The sequence below is a fragment of the Branchiostoma floridae genome, unplaced genomic scaffold, assembly GCF_000003815.2.
Source record: "Branchiostoma floridae strain S238N-H82 unplaced genomic scaffold, Bfl_VNyyK Sc7u5tJ_467, whole genome shotgun sequence".
NCBI classification, from domain to species: Eukaryota; Metazoa; Chordata; class Leptocardii; order Amphioxiformes; family Branchiostomatidae; genus Branchiostoma; species Branchiostoma floridae.
In genome coordinates, this window is record NW_023365871.1 from 275 (window position 1) to 15,667 (window position 15,393).

At 45.2% G+C, this 15,393-nt stretch overlaps 1 protein-coding gene and 1 long non-coding RNA gene across 2 annotated transcripts; both read left to right on the plus strand.

Moving 5' to 3' along the window:
- Positions 1-2,041: 2,041 nt before the first annotated feature.
- Positions 2,042-10,590, plus strand: LOC118408862 (triokinase/FMN cyclase-like). The gene is made up of 6 exons (XM_035809722.1): positions 2,042-2,251; positions 2,764-2,874; positions 6,041-6,225; positions 9,282-9,360; positions 9,753-9,842; positions 10,464-10,590. Exons 1-6 carry the CDS (start codon positions 2,044-2,046, stop codon positions 10,553-10,555), a joined length of 765 nt encoding a protein of 254 aa, XP_035665615.1. The 5' UTR covers positions 2,042-2,043; the 3' UTR covers positions 10,556-10,590.
- LOC118408863 lies at positions 5,152-5,736 on the plus strand. The gene is made up of 3 exons (XR_004830369.1): positions 5,152-5,174; positions 5,412-5,456; positions 5,598-5,736. It is a non-coding gene; the product is annotated as an uncharacterized LOC118408863 (long non-coding RNA).
- Positions 10,591-15,393: the final 4,803 nt, after the last annotated feature.

Below are 15,393 nucleotides of genomic sequence, written 5' to 3' on the forward strand. Positions count from 1 at the left end.
GTTTGACGCCTAGAGTATGATGAGTATGGTATTTTTTACTTGTTATGATTATCTCTATCTTGTCTCTTCTCTTCTTGAAACAATACTGTAAGCCCTTTCACACTCTGACGTCAGAACGCATGTGCGGTGACAGGAATTCTAGGTAATATGTCAAAGGTAAAGGCATGGAAAAGTAAAACAGTCCTGGTCTTGACCATTGTTTCGATTTGCATAACAACGTCCACACGGTTTTTGTTTACTTTTTCAGGACCTTTACCTTTGACATATTACCTAAGAATTCATGTCGACGCACATGCGTCCTGATCTCTGTGAAAGGGCTTATTTACAGAGTTCTGTTCAATCGTAGTCAGAAGAAATGATAATATGGTATAAAACAAAATGCAGGGCTGTTTTCAAAAGTTAGTACAAACCAGACAGCACAGCGAGCGCTAGTAGAATCTTGATAATGTTGTACCCCTTCCACGTGGGCCCTCCGTCATGAAGACTGGTCTGTATAGCCGCCAGGCTATTGCGGATGTACTCCAGGGTTCCCCTCCCGGTATTTTCGATGTGATCGTCATCCGGAGATTTCTTGTTACGTCTCTCTGTGGTAGTACATAGCGTCCTGATACGTACGGTCCAGATGTTATAATTACAACTCGCTGTATTACAACATTTAAAGCGGTATGTCCGCCCGAATAACGGTACACTAGTACTAGTTGACCAAGCAGCAACAACATGCAGTGGCCGGTCACGAAAACCAGACGTTACGCGAGTCTGTAGCATCAGAAACGCCCTGCCGAGCCTACCTCCCGTCCCTACGACACAGACACGGCCATACATGCCGACTCCGATCTTTAGAAACAGTCTGTGCCGTTGGAAAACGCCCGAAATCACTTCTCATGCGGGTTTGACAGTTCTGAGCAGTGACCACCAATCATGTCTTCCCTATCCTTATAATGCATTTAATGGCAAATAGAAGCTGTCAAAAGTCACCTACCTGACGTTTCGTTCTCGAAAAACTAATATTGAGAGGGTAGCCCGGCTTCTAAAATGTCCATTCTCAACTTTTCGGAACTTTCTGACCACTGGAACACATGTGATTTGCATCCAAACGCAACTCGGTGACCTTTGACCCCATCTGGCACTACAATGACAGCTACATAACAAACTTCTTTCTAGTGTCCAGGCACCCAAAACAGGCTTGAAAGTCTGTTTTTTTCGACATAATAAAAAACCTACAACCCTTACCTGTAGAATACAGCTCCAAGATGCCAACATTTCCAAAGAAAAACACATCTTCTGATACTTTTAAAAATCAATCCTGAGGGGACTCACCGGGGACCTTCTGCGCAGCCGTCAATTAGGGTCATTGCCCTTCTGATCTGTTCTATGGCCGCCATGTTGTTTGTTGTGTTGACCTTTGACCTGGAAGTGGGCGGGACCGGAATCAGCTGTTCACAGAGTGAAGGGGGCAAGGTGTAGAAAACCCTTCCGCTTCTGCCTTATTTCAGGTGGGAATCTGTGCTGTTACGGAATAAGGTGAGATTATATGACATGCATATGTGATGTAACAAGGTTGTCGTAACTTGAGTGCTTGCTGCTTCCAGCTCCCAGAAAGTTTGAAAGTCTCAGATCTAATCCAATTGATGATATGATGGAGGTATCCAAAGTTTGGGTGACTGAGGACACTTACTTACTTGGCGATCAGTAAAAGTATAGCTCGAGGGAGTCGTATTTGCACGAATAGGTACTCAATGATTCATGCAGTTTTTGATTACAAGATCGCGTTTGCTTCTTTTTGCTTGAGTGTAATGTTTACCATATGATTGATGATGGTGACAAAATTGCACACTCACGTAGAACATAAAGTTATAAACTCCGATATTAATTTTGATACCATGTACGTACAGTTGGTTGAGCAAAATTCTTTTGCTCCACTGAACACTTAGAACAGTTTAAAGGAGTCAGTCATAAATAAAGGATTATAAGGTTTTCAGACCTTTTTCTCCAGGCGTCATTTCTGCCAGCTTCAGATTACTCAGAAAGTGTCTCTGAGACATTATGGCTTCTAATGTTGGCAAGAAGCTCATCAACTCCAAGGAACGATGCGTGGATGAGTCACTAGAGGGCACTGCTGCAAGCCACCCAGGCCTGCGCCTGCTGTCGGGCCATCGGGTCATGGTGCGAGAGGACGTGGCGTCAGTGCGGGCAGCGGGGAAGGTCACACTACTGTCTGGTGGGGGGTCGGGGCATGAACCCGCACATGCAGGTACAGGACAACTGCACATGCGCAGAGACATAAACTGTGGCCTGTGGGTATTATGTCAAAAGTGAAGACCTCTATAATTTAATGAACTTGTGAAATGTTGTGTCTAGGTCATGCGTGTGTTCTGCTTATGTCTCAGAGTCACCTATGACATATTACCCACAACACATTTCGCTGCGCAATTGTGCAGTTGTAACTATGAACTGAGGCAAAAAAAAAGAGCTGCCCTTACGCCACTCTATTAGGTAATTTAATGGTCGATCAAAGTTGTCTGTTCAATAGCAGTTCTCTGAATTGCCTGGCTGCTGTCCTGGCAGCATTGCTAGTTTGCCAACATGATCATTCCACTTTGAAATAGAATGGAGAAGAATCCTAAATATCAGTAGATGATGAATTCAATGAATTCAATAATATCATGCTATGAATATATAGTATGATAGCCAGTACATGGGGGAATTCAGTTGCACAAGATTTTTACAATGCAATGAGATGTAATCTTGTTTTGTTGCGAATAGGTTACATCGGTGCAGGAATGCTGACTGGGGCCATCGCAGGTTCTGTGTTCACCTCTCCTCCTCCTGCAGACATACTGGCTGCTATCAGGGCTGTGGGACAGGGGAACCCAGGTTTGTGTGTCCTTCCACACATCAGGGCTGTGGGACAGGGTAACCCAGGTTTGTGTGTCCTTCCACACACCAGGGCTGTGGGACAGGGTAACCCAGGTTTGTGTGTCCTTCCACACATCAGGGCTGTGGGACAGGGTAACCCAGGTTTGTGTGTCCTTCCACACATCAGGGCTGTGGGACAGGGGAACCCAGGTTTGTGTGTCCTTCCACACATAAGGGCTGTGGGACAGGGGAACCCAGGTTTGTGTGTCCTTCCACACATCAGGGCTGTGGGACAGGGTAACCCAGGTTTGTGTGTCCTTCCACACATCAGGGCTGTGGGACAGGGGAACCCAGGTTTGTGTGTCCTTCCACACATCAGGACTGTGGGACAGGGGAACCCAGGTTTGTGTGTCCTTCCACACATCACTGTGGGACAGGGGAACCCAGGTTTGTGTGTCCTTCCACACATCACGGCTGAGGAGCAGGAGAACCCAGGTTTGCGTCTCCTTCCCAACATCACTGTGGAACAGGAGAAACCACGTTTGTGCATCCTTCCACACATCAGGGCTGTGGGATAAGGGAACCCAGGTTTGTGTGTCCTTCCACACATCAGGGCTGTGGAGCAGGGGAACCCAGGTTTGTGTGTCCTTCCACACATCACTGTGGGACAGGGGAACCCAGGTTTGTGCATCCTTCCACACATCAGGGCTGTGGGATAAGGGAACCCAGGTTTGTGTGTCCTTCCACACATCAGGGCTGTGGGACAGGGGAACTCAGGTTTGTGTGTCCTTCCACACATCACTGTGGGACAGGGGAACCCAGGTTTGTGTGTCCTTCCACACATCAGGGCTGTGGAGCAGGGGAACCCAGGTTTGTGTGTCCTTCCACACATCACTGTGGGACAGGGGAACCCAGGTTTGTGCATCCTTCCACACATCAGGGCTGTGGGATAAGGGAACCCAGGTTTGTGTGTCCTTCCACACATCAGGGCTGTGGGATAAGGGAACCCAGGTTTGTGTGTCCTTCCACACATCAGGGCTGTGGGACAGGGGAACTCAGGTTTGTGTGTCCTTCCACACATCAGGGCTGTGGGATAAGGGAACCCAGGTTTGTGTGTCCTTCCACACATCAGGGCTGTGGGACAGGGGAACTCAGGTTTGTGTGTCCTTCCACACATCACTGTGGGACAGGGGAACCCAGGTTTGTGTGTCCTTCCACACATCAGGGCTGTGGAGCAGGGGAACCCAGGTTTGTGTGTCCTTCCACACATCACTGTGGGACAGGGGAACCCAGGTTTGTGTGTCCTTCCACACATCACTGTGGGACAGGGGAACCCAGGTTTGTGTGTCCTTCCACACATCACTGTGGGACAGGGGAACCCAGGTTTGTGCATCCTTCCACACATCATGGCTGTGGGATAAGGGAACCCAGGTTTGTGTGTCCTTCCACACATCATGGCTGTGGGACAGGGGAACTCATGTTTGTGTGTCCTTCCCCTCATCGCTGTGGGACAGGGGAACCCAGGTTTGTGTGTCCTTCCACACATCATGGCTGTGGAGCAGGGGAACCCAGGTTTGTGTGTCCTTCCACACATCAGGGCTGTGGAGCAGGGGAACCCAGGTTTGTGTGTCCTTCCACACATCAGGGTTGTGGGACAGGGGAACCCAGGTTTGTGTGTCCTTCCCACATCACTGTGGGACAGGGGAACCCAGGTTTGTGTGTCCTTCCACACATCACTGTGGGACAGGGGAACCCAGGTTTGTGTGTCCTTCCACACATCAGGGCTGTGGAGCAGGGGAACCCAGGTTTGTGTGTCCTTCCACACATCACTGTGGGACAGGGGAACCCAGGTTTGTGCATCCTTCCACACATCAGGGCTGTGGGATAAGGGAACCCAGGTTTGTGTGTCCTTCCACACATCAGGGCTGTGGGATAAGGGAACCCAGGTTTGTGTGTCCTTCCACACATCAGGGCTGTGGGACAGGGGAACTCAGGTTTGTGTGTCCTTCCACACATCAGGGCTGTGGGATAAGGGAACCCAGGTTTGTGTGTCCTTCCACACATCAGGGCTGTGGGACAGGGGAACTCAGGTTTGTGTGTCCTTCCACACATCACTGTGGGACAGGGGAACCCAGGTTTGTGTGTCCTTCCACACATCAGGGCTGTGGAGCAGGGGAACCCAGGTTTGTGTGTCCTTCCACACATCACTGTGGGACAGGAGAACCCAGGTTTGTGTGTCCTTCCACACATCACTGTGGGACAGGAGAACCCAGGTTTGTGTGTCCTTCCACACATCACTGTGGGACAGGGGAACCCAGGTTTGTGCATCCTTCCACACATCAGGGCTGTGGGATAAGGGAACCCAGGTTTGTGTGTCCTTCCACACATCAGGGCTGTGGGACAGGGGAACTCAGGTTTGTGTGTCCTTCCACACATCACTGTGGGACAGGGGAACCCAGGTTTGTGCATCCTTCCACACATCAGGGCTGTGGGATAAGGGAACCCAGGTTTGTGTGTCCTTCCACACATCAGGGCTGTGCAGCAGGGGAACCCAGGTTTGTGTGTCCTTCCACACATCACTGTGGGACAGGGGAACCCAGGTTTGTGCATCCTTCCACACATCAGGGCTGTGGAGCAGGGGAACCCAGGTTTGTGTGTCCTTCCACACATCGGGGCTGTGGGACAGGGGAACCCTGGTTTGTGTGTCCTTCCACACATCACTGTGGAGCAGGGGAACCCAGGTTTGTGTGTCCTTCCACACATCACTGTGGGACAGGGGAACCCAGATTTGTGTGTCCTTCCACACATCACTTTGGGACAGGGGAACCCAGCTTTGCGTGTCCTTCCACACATCAGGGCTGTGGGATAAGGGAACCCAGCTTTGTGTGTCCTTCCACACATCAGGGCTGTGGGATAAGGGAACCCAGGTTTGTGTGCCCTTCCACACATCGGGGCTGTGGGACAGGGGAACCCAGGTTTGTGTGTCCTTCCACACATCACTGTGGGGCAGGGGAACCCTGGTTTGTGTGTCCTTCCACACATCACTATGGGACAGGGGAACCCAGGTTTGTGTGTCCCACATATCAGGGCTGTGGGACAGGGGAACCCAGGTTTGTGTATCCTTTCTCATATCATGGCTATGTTTTACTATATCACATTTTTTATGATGGCAATTCTTTTTCAGCTGGCACACTACTGATAGTGAAGAACTACACCGGGGACCGGTTGAATTTTGGCATGTCGTTGGAGAGAGCCCGTTCGGAGGGTCTCCATGTGGACATGTTGGTGGTCGGAGAGGACTGTGCCCTCACCAGCCATGACAAGACAGCTGGAAGAAGGGGTCTAGCTGGGACTGTCTTCATCCACAAGGTGGGTTCATCATACATGGATAAGGTTTCTTATTCCCTTCGTGAAACGAAGGGTTTGTTTTGAGTGCTGTTTGTGTGTGAGAGGGACGTTTGTCAGCCTGATATCTGGGGAAGGCATGGATGGATTATTTTGATATTTGGTATGTGGGTAGGGTTAGACATGAGGAAGGAATGGTAGGAATTGCGTTACGGCAGGGCGTTCTAGCGGAGTGTTATTGTACTGCAGCAGAACTTCCGGTTTTGATATTTTTTTTTCGGGACTTTTTTGGGTGATGATTTTTACGTGGTAGGTAGCTGTGTAAATGAATAGTAAGGTGTGTAAGTTTTGGCCACTTAGGGGTTTTGCTGGGGCGGTGAAAGTCATTCTTGTGTTAGGTTTTGAGAAGGAATAATGCAAGCAGGGGTCGATGGAACGGAATGACTGTAGGTATGCAGATAGCTTACGTAGTGATGTACATAATTGTATGATTGTTATGCAAATTAGGAGGTAATTAGCAGAATGCAATAGGTATGTTTGGAAACCGTTGTATGGTGCGTGTCTGTGGACAGAAAAGCTCGCGAACGGCTGGACAGATTGCTCTGATATTTGGTATGTGGGTAGTTCTTGAGAAGGAGAAGAAACGTACGAGGCGTTTTTTCGTTTAGTGGCTTTTGACGGTTTTGCAGGGGATGTTTGTAGGTGGAAAATGGGTTTTACGCAATCGTAGGTATTACGCAATAGTGGGTATTACGCAATCGTGCTATATTTAGGTGATATTACGTCATGCCGATGGGCTTCATGCTTACCCCGTCCCAACAGGAAGTGATCCCAAAGGTCATAGTTGCGCAATAGAGAAAATGGTTTATATTGACAGTACATTATACATGATGGGGTGTGCATGTTCCCCATAAGATTTGATAATCTGTAGACTAAGGGCAATGATGATATTGTATACAGGGGCGTGTATTACACGTTTTAAAAGGGTTGCACATGTACAGTTACTACCGGTACAATACACTGATGAACAAAGCAGGGTTTGTTTTTCACAGTAACTTGCAGTCATTGATGAGATTGTTTATAGGGAGTTTACATTAGACATATGGGATACACAATGTAGTGGACTGCATTGTGAAACAAAGAATGTTACGACATCATCATTGTTGCAACCATTGATACATTTGCTTCCGGCGGTGGATTTGTTATCCTACCTGCTGAAATTGGACAAATTTCTTGTCGGGATAAGCATTTGGTCTCTCTTCCAAGGAAGAAATTATGCATGTTTTATGTTATCCCGGACAGAAAAGGTGTCGCGAGGCGTATAGTCCTATTGACTGACAAGCCCCGTGCGGGCGGATAAAGCGTTCCCGCCACGGCACGGCCATTTGTACTGATATGTGGCGAGAACGTTTGGGCAAGAGACACGGGGTCATGTCAGAATTTCAATGAGTTCCAAGTCGCAAGCCCAAAATGGAAGTTATACTTTTATGTCTTGTTTTCCAAGCGATGTAATGTAGAGTATATAGGTCACAACAAGGACACAAGTGGTAATTAACACAATCACGTCATTTGTACCGACATGTCGCGAGAACGATTAGGTGAGAGACACGCACGGGGTCATGTCGAAAGTTCCATGAGTCACAAGTCGCAAGCCCAGATGGATAGTTATACTTTGATGTCTTGATTTCTCTGCAATTTAATCTAGGGTAGGTCGCAGGTGCTAGTTAGCAGATTCATGCCATTTGTACTGATATGTTACTAAAACGATTGGGTAAGAGAAAAGGGGTCATCTGAAAAGTTCCATGAGTTCCAAGTCGCAAGCCCAAAATGGAAGTTATACTTTTATGTACCTGAGGAGGAGCATTCCGTGACGACACCAGCCATCACATTTTGGAGGTGTTCGCTGGGGATGTGAAGATCATTTATGTGGATCTCACCAATGACGGCGTTGATGTGGTCAACGTTATTGTTTTATGTGTTATTTTATTGATATTTTGATGCAACAGTCGATTTTAGCCCAGTCAATATAAGTCTTTATCTTCAAAAGACAATGAAAGGTATTTGCTTTGTCCATGGAAATGAATGGACAGGACAGTTTGTGTCATGTGCACAAACAAGAAAGGATGGATGATAGAATACTTTTAAAATACAGCTACTGCCTATATCACTTTTTTCGGCGCACCTTCCTATGTGACGGTCTCCATGCTTTCTCCCAAAAAGCGTAAGCAGGCCTTCTTCATCTCCCGTAAATCGCAGAGACACGGTTTCATTTTACACAGTTTGTAGCAGGCCATAACGTACACATACATTCCATTCCATAGTAAAAACCACAAACCCTTTGTCTTCGCATTATATTCTACAACTTCTCAATGCATTTCACAGATAACATTGACCACCTACTGCCAAGATTCCAAGTAACTTGCCTTTTAGATTCTTAATGACATACAAAAGTCTCCAATAATGTCGGCCTGACGTAGAAAACGCTCATCCTGACATGCACCTCACAGTTTCATATTTAAAACCAACAACATCCTCTCAACACCTCGCCTTCTCACTTCCACTTACAAGTGACGCTCTGTGGACGACACAGAACTAAAGCTAGCCAATGACACGTCTACATATAAACCCTCCACCACTGCACCATCACCCATTTCACGAAGGTTGAGTTCTGCGAACGCTTGTTCCTATTGGGTTTATCATCTGTTTTTTCCATCTCAAAGGACAAGATGGTGTACCCGATATTGGTTGAGTCCTTGCAAAAAGCGCTCTTGTGATCAATCGGCCATGCAGTACCAACGGTGCTTGTGCAAGTGGCCTGCCGTGCCCTATTACTCACGTGAGCATCTTCCGTGAGACCAATATTGGGTTTATAAAGTTAGCTCATCTGACAAGGGTTACACATGCTGGAATGTAGATGTGGTGGCATGCAGATGCATCAGTTAACACTGTGAGGTGAAAGTCTTCCCTAAGTGTTGTGGCTATTCCTGATCTTATTCATTTGTCCCTTCACATTTAAATGATGTGCATCCTTTATATTTTAACTGTTTATAATCTCAGCTTGTTAACTGACTTTCCCATAGATAGCAGGAGCCTTGGCTGAGCAGGGACGATCACTGGAGGACATCGTCAAGGTGGCTTCTCAGGCGGCAAGTCAGATGGGTAAGCCTATACTTACCACTAACAGGTTGTTGTTGTTGTTGTTGTTAGAGAAATAGACATGGCCCGGCCTTGAAATGTAACGTTAGGTCACCTTTTTCCGTAGGGAAACCTTTATCCGTTCATTTTAAAACAATGTATTTAGGGATATCAAGTCGACAGATGGTGGTTTCAAACTGCAATATTTTGAAAATAGTACAATATTTAACTACCGTCCATTGACTTAATATCCCTGGATACCCTGTTTAGCAACACAACGGTAATAGGTTACCCCGCGGATAAAGGTGAACTAACGTTATCACAAACATAGTTTATAGTAAGAACACGGAATTGACTTGGCAGATGTTAAATGTGAGTTGTTAAATGTGAGTTGTTGTTCCTGCACCCATCTACAGGCACCATTGGGATCAGCCTGTCCCCCTGCAGTGTTCCAGGATCAGGGCCTTCCTTCCAACTCCAGCAGGATGAGTTTGAGTTGGGACTTGGTTAGTATCTGTATCTGTATCTATATAGCCGGTATAACCGCCCTTCGGAGTAACACACCAGCTTCGCAGGCACGCTGTGCAGAAGCAGTTGGTTATATTACACTGAACGATCCCTGTATCTGTGAACGATCCCTGTTCAGCTTCGTACTGAAGAAAAAGATTACAGGTCTTAGTGTCAAGTGTTGACACGTACATGTGGACATAATAGCATACCAAATCCATGTGTGTTTTGTCACACTTTTGACAATAGACCTAAAGCTCTCAGTGGGCACGACCCCGCCATCCCTTCCCATCCCAAGCACAGTACACTGGGGCTCTGGCAGATATTGAACGGGGGACCTCTAGATTTTGAGCCCAATACCCATCATTTATGCCACACACAATGCCACTAAATCTCATCCTACTATCCATATCTCACTCTTAGCACATTATTTTTTCTTTGATTAAATATGGTGGATCTACAGTAACTCTTAATGTTGCTCTTAGAATACTTTGTCATGTACATTTTGCAGACTGAATTTAATGCAGTCATAAGTTGCATCAAAGTAACCATTTCAGTTTTGTGTCTACTCAAATTTACATGTGGGAAACTGATTGTGAAAGAAATTATGTTTCTTACAGGTATACATGGCGAGGCTGGCTGTAGGAGGCAGAAGGTGGGTACACTGGTTTTCTGCCACGTTGATGTTGTTTTATTTCCTACATATACATAATCATGTGTACACCATTCATGCTTTACTTATCTCAAATGCGGAATTCTATCTGGAATTTTACAGCCATGCACAGAATTCTATAGAAATACCTGGTCCCCTGGGACCTATCGATGTTACCTAATTATTGTTGTCTTCTTCTTCATGTACAGTACCGACTACGTTTATGGTCCGGTCTGAACGCGATTTAATCGCGTGCAAAAGTCGTGCAAGTCGCGATTACATCTCGTGTAATTCGCGATTAAAACTCGTGCAATTCTCGGGTAAAACGCGATTAGATATGTGTGTACCCGCGTCTGATATGCATGAAATCACGTCTAACCGCGTTTAGACGATCAATGAATAGATTTCAGACACGCCTCTTCTTTTCATAAACATTTTCTAGACACGCCCGTGCCGTCCAAAGTTCGGGGTTTGGCAGAAATCGGCTTCTTTTCATATGCAGACCCCCGCGCGGAGGGCGGAGAACGTATCACGCCCAATTTCCCAATTTGTTTCTGAACTAACGCATAACCTCGCAGTCTAGAACGCACCCGCGCCGCTCCCAACCACGATATTTCTAGAAGATTTGCTGCAATTTTGAGGAACCGACTGTTCCGCACATGTTTAAATCTGATACGTGAAAATTAAAGAAAAACAAATAAATTTCCACAAAAGTGTGTTTTTCTTAAGCAGAATATATGGCAAAGTATGCTTTTACTGGACCCCGATCTTTCGGCGCTGCCGTGGCTAGCGCCAGGGTCACGTACCGGAAAAAATCCTTCCGAAGATTTGCTACAATTTTGAGAAACCGACTGTTCCGCACATGTTTAAATTTGATACGTGAAAATTAAAGAATAAGAAATAAATTTCCACAAAGGTGTCTTTTTCTTAAGCAGAATATATGGCAAAGTATGCTTTTACTGAACCCCGATCTTTCGGCACTGCCGTGGCTAGCGCCAGGGTCACGTACCGGAACAAATCCTTCCGAAGATACAAAACGTATGGTGCGACCTCGCACCCGCGCCGCTACCTAACCTACCACGTTCTTTCTCGGAAGATTTGCTACAATTTTGAGGAACCGACTGTGTAGTGCAAGTTTGAATCTTATACGTACATGACAAGAAAACATCAAATAAATTGTTTTTTTCCCAAGAATGGCAAGATGTGTTTTTCTAAATCAGAAAACATGGAGTAAATTCTGCTTCTGTCTGACCATGCGTGACGAGGACGGCCCGCTACCGCGGCCAGTGTCAGGACCACCCGAAAAAAACCTACCGACTCTATGTTGAATTATTTGTGTCCTATTTCTGTTGTTGCATTATTTGTACGCTGGTGTAGCGATATCAAATTCGCCCACACTACACGATACTTGCCACTGTAAATAGCTACAATAGTCTGTGTTTGCATTTCTTATCTATCGATGAAAGTGAAGACAAGTTAATCATGTTCCGAACTGATAGGTAAGTACACTAGTCTTTCAGTTTCAGAATGAACAACAAGGAATGTCCAGTGCGACCAGTGTAGTCGTACAAAATCCTGGCGGTCTCACTACCAAGTAAACAGGCTTCGACCGGCAGATACTACATGTAAGTATCTACATCCGAACTTCAAGCGCCGCCCCGCCTCCGGTGGAACGTGACCTGTTTATAAATATTCCAACCTTCCTAAAGTTCGCCACGGCGCGACTACTAGCATATCATATTACATTTAGACGTGTACACGGTTTGTGTGGGGTCCAGAACGTGGGACAGGTTGTGGAAGATTGGGTTATTTGAGCGCAAATATGAAACTTATATCGTTGCGATAAAATCAACAGCTGTTTTGATTGTTTAGTGTGTGTAAGTACACGATTGACGTAACTGTTACGGTGCTGGTAAACTTGTAGAAAAATTACATTGTAAACCTTCAGAATTTGGTCTGGTCTGGTCTCACGTGCTGCTCAATTTGATTGACACATGCACGGTAAGGAGCGGCTTCTTTGAAAGTATGTTCCCACAGAAGAAGGCCACGTTGACTGTTGCAATATTCTGCGTTTATTTTCTACTCCGATCTAGCCCCGTGTTTAATATGTGGTTATTTTTTCTTGGTTTATCCAAGGGGGTTTTATCAACCTACTTGATTTATCTAACTTTGTTTTATTTGTATTATTGACAATTTCTAGAGCAGATCTAGACTAATTAAAATACTTCGTAGACTGCACACGCAGCGGTAGCGTACGTCATATTTGAACTTTGTGGCAATGTCGCAGGGGTGGATGATCTATAAATTCTGTATTCCAAATTTTATAATTCATTTCCCAACTGGTTCATATTAAAGGAGCCACGACCAATGAATTAAGAATGTTTTTAAATGTTTAAGTGTATAAAATTTCATTATTAATTAAAGTTTGTACACGGACATATTCATATTCACGGACAACCTACCGTTTTTCCAACATTCGGAACAGATGATGACGATCCGACTGGTGTAGAAGCTGCCGAATGATGATCGATAACATCGGTAGTAAACTTACCTTTCATGTTCCAAAGGCAATGATATATCGTGTTTACCTATTTCATTGGTCAAATCCCTCTTCGTAGTATCCCGACCAGCTAAATTTATATATCTATATGTTGCTGAAAAACAACCGTAAACGTATAGGCCCTTTTAGTAAAAGAGTGAACCTCTTTGAACAGCGCATAACAGTTGTAGATAAACTGACTAAAAACATGTTCATTTTAGAAACGTAAAATACTAGAAGTAGAAGTAATGTTAGTAACGCTAACGCAACTTTTAACTGAATCAATGACAGGTTAGAAAAACTTGATCACATACTCAACAAGAAAACCAATAACTGATGAAGAAATTTTCGGCAAAATAACAATTGTCTGTGTCGAACCAAGACGTATGCCCCTTGAATATGGTTGCGTGGGTCCACTGCCCGACGACCAGGAACGTCCGAGGCGGTCAGGAACATAACAGGTAGGTCTTGTTGGTCGAGTTGCAACCATGACGATCAGCTGTATGTCCAGGAAACCGGCGGATAGAAATCCGAATCCTACTTTCCTAGCCTAGAAAATTAGCTACCGATATCTAACTACATAGTAGAAGTTATGTTAGTTACACCAACACAACATTGTTAGAACAGGTACATGTTTGTTTGAACAGATACGCAGACAAAACAAGATTAACAAAAAGATTTAAAAAACACATAAAGTAGAATGTATGCCCTGGAGTATGGTTGCGTCGGTCGACTGCTCGACGACCAGGATCGTACGATGGCTGTGTTCCGACCCAAGAGCTCCGTCAGGAACAGGTAAGTCTTGTTTGTCGAGTTTGTAACCATGACGATCAGCAGGCGGATGGAAACCTGAATCCTACTTTCCTAGTCTAGAAAATTAGCTGCCGATGCCGAACCAAGGAGTATCAACGTTCCTAGAAATATTAAGTTATGACCAAACACAATATCCTTTATTCATATTTAAATACATGCAAAACGGTCAATTTATGCGTATAAATACTAGTAGTCCATTCATGTCAGTGTATAGTCTTCAACCCAGCAATTCCGTTTATATTAGATGACGATCGTGTTTATGCTGTCAGTCCTTTATGGGTCCAAAAGATTCGAACTTGTATTATTTTATCATATACCTTCCACGAAAATTAGACGAAAGTAGCCCGCCTAAAAATGTAAATAGGAGACAATTTTTGCCGGCAACCCGCTCGGTTGCCGTTACGACTTTTGTAGTATGCCGTAAAAAAAATACCACCTTCTTCAAGTTGGAAATGATTATCGACAGACTGTTCACAGAATTCTTACTCAGCGATGTGAGAATGATCGATGCCGGAAAAGTCCCTCCGATGTTTTGCAAAATTATCTATGCCTTGCGGACGACGCTGGCCGAGCAGTAACGTGTTAAATTTTATCAAAGAATGCACATTTCGTGATAAATGATTTAAAAAAACACAACAAAGCGTTAGTTCTACGCTTCTTCTTGTTGTTACCACTTTGTCAGCGCCGCTTCTGGCTGTGATTGGAGGGAAGTTGATTGGATTTATCTCATAATCAGGCAGGCGCTACTTCAGAGGGCTACCGCCGGAGCTGTCGCCATGGTAACCGCACGTCCAGTTGCATTTCCCACGCGCGTCTAGTTCTTCCCAACTCTCTGCCGTGACGTACAGTACAGCTTATACACATAATTTTCGGTGGAATGTAACGCCGTATTTTACGGGGAAATGTGGCGAATCGAACTTGTATCTCTTTTTGCTGGCCTTCCACTAAAATTATACGAAGATAACCCGCCAAAAACTGTAAGTAGGAGACTATATTCGCCGACAACCCGCTTGTTTCGACGGTTGACATCATCGTCTTCCCTTTGAGGCTTACGAAAAAGCTTAGCCGTGAAGACTATTTTCTTTTGCGTAGTTCGGGTTGCTTTCTGGATTCATCATTGACATTTATTTTATATCAGAAAATATCTATCGGGAGACTGTTTTCTTATCACAATTTCCATACCCAGCGTTGTGAACATGATCGCTGTTGGCAATTTTCCTCCGATGTTTTGCAAATCCGTACCCTTTGGACGGTGTTGGATGACGAGCAGTAACGTGTACACGCCTGTTCAAATTTATCGAGAAATGCACATTTCGTGATAAATAAAAAAGCAACAACACAACACCAGCAAAATGAAAAGTTACTAATCAAGATATAGTATAGAAATTTAACTCAGTCTGAGCAATCGGTACCAGGAGAGAATGTCGATATATTAATTTGCTGACTGTGAACTTCTTTTACGATCTTAGCTAAAAGCGTCATCGTCCTCGACAATATGGTGACACCCGCGCGCGTCCAGCCCTGTATATCACCAATATCACAATAC

What these genes read in the sequence shown, in the direction of transcription:
- LOC118408862 (XM_035809722.1), top strand. Translation starts at nt 2,044, where the DNA reads ATGGCTTCTAATGTTGGCAAGAAGCTCATCAACTCCAAGGAACGATGC. An exon ending in GCATGAACCCGCACATGCAG is followed by an intron (nt 2,252 to 2,763) that starts GTACAGGACAAC and finishes TGTTGCGAATAG; the next exon opens with GTTACATCGGTGCAGGAATG. An exon ending in GGACTGTCTTCATCCACAAG is followed by an intron (nt 6,226 to 9,281) that starts GTGGGTTCATCA and finishes ACTTTCCCATAG; the next exon opens with ATAGCAGGAGCCTTGGCTGA.